The sequence below is a fragment of the Pseudoliparis swirei genome, chromosome 2, assembly GCF_029220125.1.
Source record: "Pseudoliparis swirei isolate HS2019 ecotype Mariana Trench chromosome 2, NWPU_hadal_v1, whole genome shotgun sequence".
Taxonomy (NCBI): domain Eukaryota; kingdom Metazoa; phylum Chordata; class Actinopteri; order Perciformes; family Liparidae; genus Pseudoliparis; species Pseudoliparis swirei.
The window spans coordinates 3331755-3347105 of NC_079389.1; the positions used below are offsets into that span (position 1 = coordinate 3331755).

The 15351-nt window shown below is 48.1% G+C and overlaps 1 protein-coding gene across 3 annotated transcripts in view; it reads right to left on the reverse strand.

Annotated features, from left to right (window-relative positions):
• Positions 1-15351, reverse strand: part of nalcn (sodium leak channel, non-selective) — a 121693-nt gene that overhangs the window by 68890 nt on the left and 37452 nt on the right. For all 3 annotated transcript variants that reach the window (XM_056423989.1, XM_056423997.1, XM_056424004.1), the window contains exons 14-15: positions 14343-14480; positions 9526-9600 (exon numbers count right to left, since the gene is read on the reverse strand). In XM_056423989.1, the coding sequence (XP_056279964.1) occupies positions 9526-9600; positions 14343-14480 (213 nt within the window). The remainder of the gene's footprint in view (positions 1-9525; positions 9601-14342; positions 14481-15351) is intronic.

Consider the following 15351-nt stretch of genomic DNA (forward strand, 5'->3'; position numbering starts at 1 on the left):
CAAATTGACCCCAAGGGTAAAATATGTCAGTAAATATAAAGGCAACAGGAGGGTTAAACATTGAATGGGGTCAAATTGACCCTAAGGCAACAGGAGGGTTAAGGGACTTTTATTTCACTACTTTAACAGCAAATATTTCCATTTCACAAAATGTCTACGCATATTTAAACCCATTGCTTTGATTACAATGAATTGATTGTTTTAATTGCCGTAGTTTCAAGAGTATATCTCTGTAATCAAAGCAAATAGGAGGAAATAACAAAATATGAAAAGCTGCTCCTGTAGTTCGGAGTCCGGGTTTGGCCCGCGGACGAAGAGGAGCAGCGGAGCGGTGTCTGCATGGAGGACGCACAGCTGAACACTGCCTCACCGCTCCGTTTGTGAGACTCAGAAAGAAGAGAGAATGTCAAAAGAGCGAGTGAGAGGTCTCAAAGCATTCAAATGTCAGTGTGTCTGCACGCGCTCTCTGCAAACAGACTGAGGATGAAGGTCGAGCTCGACGCTTTTAGCTCCTCTCGCCGTCGGTCGGGCTTTTCCGTTTGCTCCCTTTCAACCGTTTTCCAAACGTGTTCGTCGTGACTCATCTTCCTGGCCCGAGGACCTGTTTGATTGCCAGACATTTCCACTTTTGCACAAACAGAAATGCGGAAAGGAGTCTATGAGTGAGTGTGTGTGTGTGTGTGTCTTTGTGTTTGTGTGTCTGTGTGTTTGTACGCTGAGAAATGCTTGTGCAGAATATTTCACCGCTGACAATTCGTAGGCACAGAGATAAACTCACCACCGGCCTTCGGGGTAAACACCTTTCAGCCAATCTCCTCCTCCTCCTCCTCCTCCTCCTCCAAAGCCCTTACACACACACAGGTCTGACACAAGCTGCATGTGGTATAGATTATCCCTCCCCACCCCCCCCCCGATAGACGACGTGCTTAAGTGGAGACAAACTCCCAAGGCCGACCTTCAGCTGCTGGAGGGCGCTGCCTGTTGACCTTGAGCTGTCGCCGTAATCGGAGCGACACCAAAGTGCACACGAGAAATCCACCAGGTTCCTCTGCACAGTGTTCATGTTTTAGAATACAATTCATGAGCAGTTCAGCACTCTTCCAAGTCTCACATCAGCCATGAACAGAAACCCACCTGGGAGTGTGTGTGTGTGTGTGTGTGTGTCAACTTCCTCCCTTCACTTCTGCTTTCCTCTGCTGTCTACCTTTCTTCTGTCCCAGACTTCATTTCATTAAAAAATCCAGCAAACCTAATTTCACGCAATAAATGCATTATCCTAATCAACAGTGATGAGTGGAGCGCGCACACACGCGCACACACACACACACACACACCCCCACACGCACACACACACGCTCATCTGTCTGTGTGTGTGTGTGTAATTAAGGATTCCCCATTTCCTCTGTGCTCCTGGCTCATCTGTGTGGTAGAATAAACTCACTGTTCATTATCTTACTCTCTATTCCCTAATTATTAATGACCACTCTTCATGTGTATGTAAACGCAAGTGTCTCTGTGTGTGTGTGTGTTTGTGTGTGTTGACGAAAACATATAATTCCTGCGTGGATTCAGAACTGTACCAGATGGTTTTTAGCTATATTCCTTATTGATGATGTCATTATAAAATCAGCTACAGACACCTGCTGCTGCTTTGCACACGCACACACACAACCACACAACCACACACACACACACAACCACACACACACCCAACCACACACACACAACCACACGGCAGGAAACTGCCACTTCGTGCCTGTGTCATCAGCCCCGATGACGTCATGATGACGACCAAAAAGTGTTGCCGGGTAACTCCATCAGATGTGGGCAATAAAAAAAAAGGAAAATGTCTGTTGTTATTCGTCAGAACGGCCTCAGCACCCATCAGAGAGAGAGAGGTGTCCCAGCTTGCCGGGAACAGAGTGGATGCAGCTCTTGGTAACTCAATTAACCAGGAAACTAACCTGTCCTTCTCCGCGTTGGACCCAGCGACCCACCGCTGAGCACATTTACCGTAACGAGTGCAGCGTGGTGGGATTAGCGAGCTATCCAACGAGTCAGCGGTCTGCCAGTTGGATCGCTAGCTTGCTAATTACGCAATATTTAAATGCTACACTGGTTCCAGAAAATGAGCCGAACCCCGTCGTCACTCATTTGGCTCTTCGTAGTCGTTATGTGGAAGTTAGCGGTCGCGCGACGGCAACAGTTCGCATTAAAAACGGCCGCCGGCTCCGATTGCCGAGGCTACATTGACGTTCGTTTGAAAATCATTTTTTGATTCAACAACAAACCTCATTGGAATTACCGCCTCGCGGATTCGATGCAAGTCGTGTTGCGGTTTCCATCCATGTCGGACCGAAATGTCATCGCTTCATCATTTTTATCCTATTTGACATTTGTGTGAAATAATTAGCATCTGAATTCCCGAGTCACGGTGACCTTTGACCAACAGATTCTAATCAGTTCATCCTTTTAGTGCGACTGCTGCACACGGAGATGTACACGGCGACTTCAATGTGCTGAGTGAATAAAGTCATTGTACACTGAAGGTGCTGCATAACACGTGTGTAACGAATGTCACACGCAACGGGACACCGGCGGCGACTCGCAAACGAAGACGGAAATTAAGTTGAAAGAATGGTTCTTACTATTGTGCGGTGGCCTCATCGTTTTAAAGCGTGAATGGTGCACACACACACACACACACAGCTGGCTCACCTGTGACCACACACAGCTGCTGCTTTGGGAGTCGTTCACGGGCAGGAGGGAAGCACAATAGCGTGTGAGGTGAGCCGACACAGTTGACTGCTTTTCTTTCCGCTGATATTTCCGACACGCATGGAGCGTGACGGAGATGTCAGGGACAAGATAACCCGTCACCAACTGCCACCAACCGTCACCAACCGTCACCAACTGCCACCAACCGTCACCAACCTTAACCAACCGTCACCAACCGCCACCAACCTTAACCAACCGTCACCAACCGCCACCAACCTTAACCAACCGCCACCAACAGTCACCAACCGTCACCAACTGCCACCAAACGTCACCAACCGTCACCAACTGCCACCAACCTTACCCAACCGTCACCAACCGTCACCAACCACCACCAACCGTTACCAACCGTCACCAACCGTCACCAACCTTAACCAACCGTCACCAACCGTCACCAACCGTCCCCAACTGTCACCAACCGTCACCGACCTTAATCAACCTTCACCAACCGTCACCAACCTTAACCAACCGTCACCAACCGCCACCAACCTTCAAAAACCGTCATCCCAACCGTCACCAACCTTAACTAACCATCACCAACCGTCATCAACCTTAACCAACTGTCACCAACCTTAAACAACCGTCAGCAACCTTCAAAAACCTTCACCAATCGTCACCAACCGTCACCAACCTTAACCAACTTTCACCAACCTTCACCAACCTTAACCAATCGTCACCAACCTTCACCAACCGTCACCAACCTTAACCAATCGTCACCAACCGTCATCAACCTTTACCAACCGTCACCAACCTTAACCAACCGTCACCAATCGTCACCAACCGTCACTAACCTTAACCAACCGTCACCAACCTTAACCAAGCGTCACCAATCGTCACCAACCGTTACTAACCGTCACCAACCTTCACCAACCGTCACCAACCTTCACCAATCGTTACCAACCGTCACCAACCTTAACCAACTGTCACCAACCTTCACCAACCTTAACCAATCATCACCAACCGTCACCAACCTTAACCAATCGTCATCAACCGTCACCAACCGTAACCAATCATCATCAACCCTCATCAACCTTAACTAATCGTCACCAACCTTAAGCAATCGTCACCAACCGTCATCAACCTTGACCAACCGTCACCAACCTTAACCAATCGTCACCAACCGTCATCAACCTTTACCAACCGTCACCAACCTTAACCAACCATCACCAACTGTCACCAACCGTCATCAACCTTAACCACCTGTCACCAACCTTAAACAACCGTCAGCAACCTTCACCAATCGTTACCAACCATCACCAACCTTAACCAACTGTCACCAACCTTCACCAAACTTAACCAATCGTCACCAACCTTAACCAACTGTCACCAACTGTCACCAACCTTAAACAACTGTCAGCAACCTTCACCAACTGTCACCAACCTTCACCAACCTTAAGCAATCGTCACCCACCTTCACCAACCGTCACCAACCGTAACCAATCGTCACCAACCGTAACCAATCATCACCAACCGTCACCAATCGTCACCAACCGTCACTAACCTTAACCAACCGTCACCAACCTTTACCAACGATCACCAACCGTCACCATCCTTCAAAAACCTTCACCAACCGTCAACAATCGTCAACAATCGTCACCAACTGTTCTGCGTGGCAGTGAATGCAACTGTGATCAGTTCAATAAATGCCACTAATTGTGTGCCGGCGACAATGCAACTACATACATTATTATGTGCGTTCCACTGAAGATGCGCATCTTCCCACGCACCCTTGTTTCTTATTAAAAAACAACAAGACAACATTATGTAATCGTCATGAACTCGCTATTTGAATAGTTTATTCGGCTTCAATTTGTCATCCCATTATTTGCACATTATTTTGAACACCACCGCGGTCTGTGTGCTCGACCGACTGTGAAAAAGAAAGGATTACAAAATGCCTAAGGGGAGAGAACACACACGTGTGGGTTGTGTGGCAACATTTACATAGTATTAATATTGATTGATATCCATCAATTGGAGACCTATTGAAGTATTACTGTTTGAGAGGTTTTTTTCTCTTTTTTTCTTGCCATGTTCACTTTAAGGCCAAATCAGAAACATTACCGACCCAATGAAGTCATTCATCAAACAACGGCCCAAAAGAAGAAGATTCATCACATGCACCATCACTGGTTTCCCATCCCTCAAAAGCCTGCGTGCATATTTTTGTATCGAAGCGTTGTGTCATTGGGCCTTTCGCCAGATGTTTGCAGCAGCTTCCTGATGTGGGCGCGTGATCACGAGCTGCGGCCGCATTTATATGCAGCCTCCGTATCCGTGATTGAAGCACCTGTAAAAAAGCCAATTTGACAGTCGCTGCGCCTAATCACTCAGCTGTGGGAGGGAAATAACCTGCACAGGCAAGCTGAGACCTGCCAGCCGGCTGTGAGTGCACGCCCTTTAAGTTAGCGTGTGTGTACATGTCAGTGTGTGTGCAAACCTGTGAATGTCAGTGAGCTTATACAGTCGATTAATTCATAAAGTATCGTACTGTACGCCTACCAACGTGAACTTTATTCCCACCATGGAAGTCCATCTGCACTTCATTTGATGACGGAAACTGGTTCTGTGTCTGTGTGTGTGTGTGTGTGTGTGTGTGTGTGTGTGTGTGTGTGTGTGTGTGTGTGTGTGTGTGTGTGTGTGTGTGTGTGTGTGTGTGTGTGTGTGTGTGTGTGTGTGTGGCAGCATTTACACACAACATGGGTCTTGCTTTATCAAAATGAATTGCCCACTTACTCAGCTCTGGAGGGAGAAAAAAGGTCTCAAACTTTTAAATAAAACGTGGCGGCAGCAAACACATCACTGAGTCCACAGATCAGACTGGACCTATTGTTCTCCTGGTCACAAGGTCAAAGAGAGGCGCCGCACTGGACCACACTGGCCTCAATATCTCACGACATGCGATAAAAAAAAGGACAATTATGGAAATCAAATTGACTGAACAAATGAGTCACTCACTAGTCACTCACTAGTCCCTCATTAGTCACTCACTAGTCCCTCATTAGTCTCTCATTAGTCCCTCACTAGTCCCTCATTAATCCCTCACTAATCCCTCACTAGTCCCTCATTAATCCCTCACTAATCCCTCACTAGTCCCTCACTAGTCCCTCATTAATCCCTCACTAGTCCCTCACTAGTCCCTCATAAATCCCTCACCAGTCCCTCATTAATCCCTCACTAGTCACTCACTAGTCCCTCACTAGTCCCTCATTAATCCCTCACTAGTCCCTCACTAATCCCTCATTAGTCCCTCACTAGTCCCTCATTAATCCCTTACTAGTCCCTCACTAGTCCCTCATTAATCCCTCACTAGTCCCTCATTAATCCCTCACCAGTCCCTCACTAGTCCCTCATGAATCCCTCACTAGTCTCTCACTAGTCCATCACTAGTCCCTCACTAGTCCCTCATTAATCCCTCACCAGTCCCTCACTAGTCCCTCATGAATCCCTCACTAGTCTCTCACTAGTCCCTCACTAGTTCCTCACCAGTCCATCACTAGTCCCTCACTAGTTCCTCACCAGTCCATCACTAGTCCATCACTAGTTCCTCACCAGTCCATCACTAGTCCATCACTAGTCCCTCACTAGTTCCTCACCAGTCCATCACTAGTCCCTCACTAGTCTCTTATTCATCATATCCTGACATTGTTCCCGTTCTGCCTGTTTTGACTCCATTTTCGTGTATATTCGACTTTGGATTTAAAAAAAATAATATATATTTCGTTATATATAGCACCTTTAAAAACAGAGTTTACAAAGTGCTCTACAGAGAATCAAGGCTAAACAAATAGAAAGGTAAAATACAAATACAAATTAAAAAACAACAGACAAACGAAATTAGGGGAACAGAAGAACTGTGTAAATGGACGACATCACTGAAAAGCTGTTCTTTGGAAATGGGTTTTAAGAAGTGCTTTAAGAGAAGTCATTCTTGAGCCTTATCATTACGTCATTTTGCCGACGCTTTTATCCAAAGCGACTTACAATCATGTTACATTCATACACCGTAGACGCAGCTACAGGGAGCAATTCAGGGTTAAGTGTCTTGCTCAAGGACACATCGACTAGGGCGGGGATTGAACCTCCAACCCCCTGATTGAAAGACAGACCTGCTACCCACTGACCCATAGTCACCCGTATCCCCTTCAGTAGGTTGTTCCAAAGTCGAGGGCCTCTAATAGCAACACTAGTAAATAACTTTTGTGTGTTTCTGTTCCCGAGGTGTTCTTTTGGGTTAGAGTACTTCTCACCTTTACGTTATCTATGGGATGAAACCATCACAGTCTGCTGTTTCACAGCAGAAGTGAGAGTAATGACTTGTTATGAGTTTAAACTAGCGCTGTGAAAAATAACGCGTTAACTCAGTTAATTCAATTACAGGTTTAACTAGTTTTGTTTTTTTTACGCATTTAACGCATGCGCAGAATGAGCTTCCAATCCGTCTGTTGTTGGTCGTCGGGACGAAAGAAAAGTCACTTGCAAAATGAGCTTCCAATACACCACTTCAATCTGAACTCTGTCCGCTCTCCTGCAGACGGTCTGTTCATCGGTAATGATCCTTCCGCAGGTTCACCTACGGAAACCTTGTTACGACTTTTACTTCCTGTAGATCAGGGTCTCAACACGTCGATCGCGACCTGCCAGTCGATCGCGGCGTAGTGTCGGTAGATCGCATGACATTAAAAAGATTGGCCCGCCCCCTGACATGTTCTCTAGAGCACGTCTTTGTTCTTTTATTAAACTAAACGTCTGTTATTGATCGTATCTCCACAGCAGCATGTCATTTCTGTCTCTTCGCGTTGCGTTAAAACTTATCGATCTCGCCTCGCCGCCACAGAGCTCCGTGCGCGCATCGGGACCGAGCAAAAAAAGTCACTTGTCAATCTGTCCACCTGTCCGTGTCCGGGCGGTGAGGTTTCAGCTTTGCAGCGGTGTCCCGCCGTCCCTTTCATCACGGCCCAGTTCATGAAGAAAACCCACACAGTCAGTTTGCCTCAGCAGCTGCTAGAGGAAGACTAGAGGCCTTTAGATTGTGTCATGGTGGAGTTAATGGTTGACAAACAAGAGAAAATGTTCTGTTTAACCCTCCTGTTACCTTTACATTTACTAACATATTTTACCCTCGGGGTCAATTTGACCCCAGCAATTAAAACCTCCAGAAAATTATTAGAATTAATATTGCTTCCCAAGTTTAAGTGTGAGGTACTTTATGTTTGTTTGTTGACTACCTAAATAGCCCTTTAAATAAATAAAAAAGTTGATATTTCTTATATGTTTGACACAGTGAAAAACAGCCTGGGGTCAAATTGACCCCAAAGAACACCGACATTAAACATTGAATGGGGTCAAATTGACCCGAAAGTAACAGGAGGGTTAAGTTCTTATTCACATTTTGTATATATTATTTGTTTAGGATGAAGATGTATTAATGTTCCATATGGAAGAAAACTGCTAAATAACTGCTGAGTTGCAGCACCATTGTATAGAATAATGTATAAATGTATATATCCGTCTTTTGTCATAAATCTCTATGTTCTCACAAAATATACCGAGAATATCGGTAATATGTGATTAATCATGATTAAGCCACAAAAACCTGTGATTAACCCGATTAAAATTTTTAATCGTTTCACAGCCCTAGTTTAAACATATATAATCTCGAAGAAAAAAGGTTGCTGTTGAAGAAGCATTAAGATCATATCATTTAAATAAAAACATAGACTGGATTGTAATAGATTGCTGTTATTACAGAAAGTGCTGCAGGTTGATAACGGCCCTAATATTTGCCACACGGGACTATTAAAGTAAAATTATGGAAATCGCATCGATTGAACAAATTCAAAGAAGGAATGCACACGGTTCCCGACGGGGTGAAACCGCCACAGTCAACCGTCTCAACTAGTAGGAGAGAAAACGGCATGTCCTTCAAGTGATGTAACCACAAAGCCAGCTGTTCTCGCCAAGCTGCCAGGCGCAAGCAGACGTCTCACATTTCTAACTAATCACCCTCGCAGCACTCCTGTACGGAAAAAAATTATAATCATTTTAAATGATAAAATTCATCACTTTAAGGCACCGAATGTAACGACCGGAGAGGAGTGTTAACGCTGTGATAAACCAGCCGCAGTGACTGAGCCATGGCGGTCGAATTAGCAGAGCGAAACAGGACTCTATCGAAGGGGTGATTGACAGTCCTCAGTGCTGCAGTATAAACGGCCCAACACACACACACACACACACTCTGTTAACAGCCCTTTCTGGAGAACAAGAAACTTCCAGAAACCTTATCTCATTCGTCTTAAACCTTTCATCCCAAAATAAAATGTGCCCGTCGAGGTGTACTTTGTAGGTATATCAGCGGTACCTACTTTAAATAGGTGATGATGGTATGCAAAGTTTGGAGAGCTCATAAAAAAAAATTAACCGTGGTCAAAAGTTAGCCGTCGGGTTCTGAGATTGACACTTTAGAAAGAAAAAAAAAGCCTTGCGCCAACGTGATTGGTCAATACGACTCGGACGACTACGGAAACCCGCATCTTGTCCCATTGCCAACAGATGGTTCATATGAAGACAGTAACTCAGACGGTCAATGTCTCGTGGCTAATTCCTTGTGTTTGTAATCCTAATACTGCACGTGTGAAATAAACAAGCTGTTCCTATCCCCAGATAACGGTTGCCCTTCATGGATCCGAGCAGGTGGCACTTTTCTTCTTTTCCGCCTGCTGACATAATTTACAAAACGCTTCTCACCTGTTTGAGCTTCTTCAAGTCTTCATCCAACTCGAGGTTGTCCAAGATGACGGCCACAAAAAGACTGAGCAGAATCTAAAATGCAACAAGAGGAAATGTGCATGAGAACATAATGCAGTCCCCAAAAAAATAAGAATAACTTGTTTAAAGGTTGAGGCCGCCGGCTCGTAGCTAATGGTGCTAACAAGGGTAACGGTGCTAACAAGGCTAACAGTGCTAACAAGGCTAACGGTGCTCACAAGGGTAATGGTGCTAACAAGGCTAATGGTGCTAACAAGGCTAATGGTGCTAACAAGGCTAACGGTGCTCACAAGGGTAATGGTGCTCACAAGGCTAACGGTGCTCACAAGGGTAATGGTGCTAACAAGGCTAACGGTGCTAACAAGGCTAACAGTGCTAACAAGGCTAACGGTGCTCACAAGGGTAATGGTGCTCACAAGGCTAACGGTGCTAATAAGGGTAATGGTGCTCACAAGGCTAACGGTGCTAATAAGGGTAATGGTGCTCACAAGGCTAACGGTGCTAATAAGGGTAACGGTGCTCAAAAGGGTAATGGTGCTAAGAAGGCTAACGGTGCTAACAAGGGTAATGGTGCTCACAAGGTTAATGGTGCTAACAAGGCTAACAGAGCTAACAAGGCTAACGGTGCTCACAAGGGTAATGGTGCTAACAAGGCTAACGGTGCTAACAAGGGTAATGGTGCTCACAAGGCTAATGGTGCTAACAAGGCTAACGGTGCTAACAAGGGTAATGGTGCTAACAAGGCTAATGGTGGTAACAAGGCTAACGGTGCTAACAAGGCTAACGGTGCTAACAAGGCTAACCCTGTTTACCTGAAGGGGAAGCTGTTTGCTACAATGGCTACATCATCGCGCCCCCAAACCGCGGCTATGACCACAGAGCAAAAGAAGCGAGGGAGAGCGACTTCATTCTCTGCTCCATTATATCTACACATGGCTAATAGGTGTCTGCTGCTATATTACTGCTGAGAGTATAACATGTGGCACATAATACAAATAAAAGACGTCGCAGCCACAGGAACTCAAGACAAATTAGAGACTTGATTCCCAGCGCCTTCAACTATTTTCAGTTTTTTAAAGTTCATGTCTGCGTGCTCCGCTAATATTGCTGTATTAAATACATGTGCAGCCCTTTGCTTTGTGAAATCGGGGCTCTGATAAACTTTTGACTTTACTTAATGTCACTATTCCCCCGTCGCCGCTATTGAATTAAGAACTTTTTCACACAAAAAAAATGCAGTCTGCCTGGTAATTGCATTCGCTGCTTGCTCTGTTCCTGGAGGACATCCTGTCAGAATCAGAATCAGAATCAGAAACAGGTTTATTGCCAAAGAATGAATGTTTTCACAAACAAACGAGGAATTTTTTTTGGTGGAAGGTGCAACATTTGGACATGACAGACAACAATCAACGCAAGGAGGGAGGAGGAGTGGGAGGAAGAGGGAGGAGGAGGAAGAGGAAGGAGCGGGAAGAAGGAGGAGAGAGGAAGGTGGAAGAAGAGGTGGTAGTCCTGGGGGTGACAGTCAGTCAGTCCCGGGGTCCATTGATGAGCCCGACCGCCGTCGGAAAAAGCTATTGGTGTGGCGGGAGGTCGTGGTCATGATGGACGCAGCCTCCTCCCGAGGGAGGGACTCGAACAGGAGTGTCCAGGGTGGGAGGGTCGGCGACAATCTTTCTGGCCCGCTTCAGTGACCTGGAAGTGAACAGGACCTGAGGGAAGGCAGATTGCAGCCGATAACCCTCTCGGCCGAGCGGATGATGCTCTGCAGCCTGCGCTTGTCTTTGGCTGTGGCTGCAGGGTGCCAGACGGTGATGGAGGAGCAGATGATGGACTCAACGATGGCCGTGTAGAACTGTACCATCATCTTCCCTGGCAGGTTGAATTTCCTCAGCTGCCTCAGGAAGAACATCCTCTGCTGGGCCTTCTTGGAGATGGAGCCGATGTTCAGCTCCCACTTGAGGTCCTGGGAGATGATGGAGCCCAGGAAGCGGTAGGACTCCACAGCGTCGACGGGCGAGTCACACAGGATGAGAGTGGCGGGTGGGGCTGCATTCCTCCTGAAATCCACAACCATCTCCACTGTCTTCAGAGCGTTGAGCTCCAGGTTGTTCTGGCTGCACCAGGTCACCAGGTGGTCAGTCTCCCACCTGTAGGCGGTCTCGTCCCCACCAGAGATGAGTCCAATGAGGGTGGTGTCATCCGCGAACTTTAGGAGCTTGACGGACTGGTGACTGGAGGTGCAGCTGTTGGTGTACAGGGAGAACAGCAGAGGGGAGAGAACACAGCCTTGGGGGGAACCCGTGCTGGTGGTCCGGGAGCCTGAGACGTGTTTCCCCAGCCTCACGTGCTGCTTCCTGTCGGTCAGGAAGTCTGTGATCCACCTGCAGGTGGAGTCGGGCACGTGCAGCTGGGAGAGCTTGTCCTGCAACAGGGACGGATGATGGAATTGAAGGCAGAGCTGAAGTCCACAAACAGGATCCTGGCGAGGTTCCTCGGGAGTCCAGATGCTGGAGGATGTAGTGAAGGGCCATGTTGACTGCATCGTCTGCAGACCTGTTGGCTCTGTAGGCGAACTGCAGGGGTCCAGGAGTGGGTCGGTGATGGTCTTGAGGTGTGACAGGACCAAGCGTTCAAAGGACTTCATGACCACAGAGGTCAGGGCGACGGGCCTGTAGTCATTGAGTCCTGTGATCTTGGGTTTTTGGGGACGGGATGATGGTGGAGGCCTTGAAGCAGGCTGGAACGTGGCATGTCTCCAGGAGGTGTTGAAGATGTCGGTGAACACCGGAGACAGCTGGTCCGCACAGTGCTTCAGGGTGGAGGGGAGACGGAGTCCGGGCCCGCTGCTTTGCGGGGGTTCTGCTTTTAAACAGCCTGTTGACTGCTCTCTCCAGGATGACGAGGCGTCGCTGAGTTGATGGAGGGTGCTCCAGAGGTGTGAGCCCCTGATGGGCTGGGGAGGGTGGGCTGATGGTCTGTGGCTTGTTGGTGGGGCTGTGGGGATGGTCTCAGGACTGCTCCATTGTCTTTCAAAGCGGCAGTAGAACTCATTTAGCTCGTCTGCCAGAAGCACATTGTTCATGGAGTGGGGTGATTTGGGCTTGTAGTTGGTGATCTGCCTGAGCCCTCTCCAGACAGAAGCAGAGTCGTTTGCTGAGAGCTGCTGTTGCAGTTTCTCAGAGTACAGTCGTTTAGCATCTCTCACCGCCTTGCTAAACCTGTATTTGGACTCTGTGTACAGGTCCTTGTCCCCACTCCTGAATGCCTGGTCCTTCTGCAGTCTTAGCTTCCTGAGCTCCGCTGTGAACCAGGGTTTGTCGTTGTTATAACTCACCCTGGAGCTGGATGGAATACAGCTGTCCTCACAGAAGCTGATGTAGGAAGTTACAGCCTCTGTGTACTCATCCAGGCTGTTGGTAGCAGTCCTGAAGACATCCCAGTCAGTACAGTCAAAGCACGCCCGTAGATCCTCCAGAGCCTCACTGGTCCACTTCTTGAACTTCCTCACCACAGGTTTGCAGAGCTTTAGTCTCTGCCTGTATGAGGGAATCAGATGAACCATGACGTGGTCAGAGTTTCCCAGTGCAGCTCGAGGACGGCGTGATAGGCCCTGCTGATTGTTGTGTAGCAGTGGTCCAGAATGCTCTTCTCTCTGGTAGGGCATTTAATTAACTGTCTATATTTAGGAGTTCGTGGCTGAGGTTTCCTTTGTTAAAATCCCAGTACAATAACTAAAGAGTCCGGAAGGTCCGCTCCACACGCCGTATCTGTTCAGCGAGGTCTGTTGTGCCTCGTTCACGTTCCCGCGCGGCATGTAAACTCCGGCCAGGATGAATGAAGCGAACTCACGGGGAGTAGAAGGGTTTGCAGTGAATGATAAAGATTCCAGGTCCGCGAACAGTGCTGTAGAATCACCGTTACGTCGTTGCACCAGCCGTTGTTGAGGTAAAAGCAGATTCATCCACCCTTTTTTACCGGAGAGCTCCGTGACCCGGTCCGCCGGAACAGCTGGAAGCCAGCGAGCTGGAGCGCAGAGTCTGGTATCGAGCCACTAAGCCATGATTCCGTGAAACACAGAACGGAGGATGAGGAGAAGTCTCTGTCTCTCCCACCAGCAGCTGGAGTTCGTCCAGTTTGTTGCACAGTGAGCGGACGTTGAGAGAAATATGCCCGGCAGCGCTGTACGAGATCCCGTTTCCGTAGCCGCATAAGCGCCCGAACGCTTTCCCTCTCCGCCGGCGTTTCACCACGTGCGAAGGTGAGCACACCTTTTACAAAAATGTCCAGTAACTCCACAGAAGTTAAAAACGTTGGAAGTAAATCCGCTGGAGTTGTTCCCCTGATGATCAAGAGCTCTTCTCTGGTGAAAGAGCTCTGGGAATCCCAGCAGAAAACAGTATTTAAAACGAAAACAATAAAAAACATCGCGCACCAACACACCGAGGCGACCTTTCGCGGCGCCATCAGATTCGCGGCGCCATCAGATTCGCCATCTTGTCTGGGGTGAAGTGTGAGTCATCCTGAGGCCGTCTGTGCTGTCTGAACGCTGCCCATAATCTAGGGACTTAAACCGCCGAAATGTCAGCGAGTGATTAGATGTACCACTTGAGAGCACGGCGCCGGAAGTAGGGGCACTAATTGGATGCAGAAAGAGAACTATTTGGGTCTCCTGCTTCACCAACCCCCGCTTGTACCGACCCAAACTAATGTGAATACCAGGGGTGTGAAGAGAAGACCGCACTGGAACTTATTTGACCTTTTCGCATTTGAAAAAAACGGCACGGCGACTTCCTCACCAGGGTAGCGAACAGATGGTAGAGGATGAAGTAAATGGCGACGACCGGAGTCCACATGTGACCTACAGCCACGAGAGTCTGGTCCATGACGTCTACCCAGCCCTCCTGGGTGAGAATCTGGAACATGGACATGAATGCCTGCAGGGGAGGAAAGCACACGGGATGAGAGGGAGCGAGAGACGGCGAGGACGTTGCACCGGGAAGGATCGGACATTTGAAACGCGCTTTATTTTCTTTCACGCCGCAGGGCAAACATTTTACCCAGCTGATCCCTTTCTGACCATTCCTCTCGAGCCGACCGTTCAACTACGAGGAAGTAGGAGAGAGAAAGTAAGGACACGTGTTTCTGTCGTTGCCCGTCTTGTTGCCCTCTCAGCGACTCGGCAGGGGTCAAATAAAAGTGTGAAGGAAGAGCCAGCTGCAACACTGTGGACCCCGGAGTCAAATGGCACCTCCTGCGCCTCCCCCCTTAGCATCTCACCCCCTCCGGACCCTCCCAGCTGCTCCCACGTCACAGCAGATGAAGATAAACCCAGCGACAGGTCGTTGCCCGATGTTTGGCCGTCACAGTTAACGTCATTAACTGTGACGCGGCAACGGAGACGAGGAGACACAGATGAGAGCGAGCACACACCCTGGTGTCCCCCGCTGGGCCGGGGATCGGTGAAATGTTGAGGAGAAAAGAGAAGAAGAAGAAGCAGGATGTCAAGATGAGGCTAATGAGAGAGAGAGAGTCTCAGGAGCCCTGAGAGATCAAAGGAGGGACCACATCTGTCGACCGCGCCGTCCACATCTGCAGGCCGCCTCCCTGCTGCTCGGCCCTCGGAAGCCGCTCCCATGAATTCATAAGTGTTGTATGCAGTGCATTTCAAATTCGAGCTGATATAATACGATATGATATTCTTTTATTTGTCCCATAGTGGGGACATTTCTAAAATCAGTCCTGTTTTAATATGTCCTGTTTAGTTGCATCGCAGGTCTCCCTGGGAGCAAAAAGTCATTTGACAAC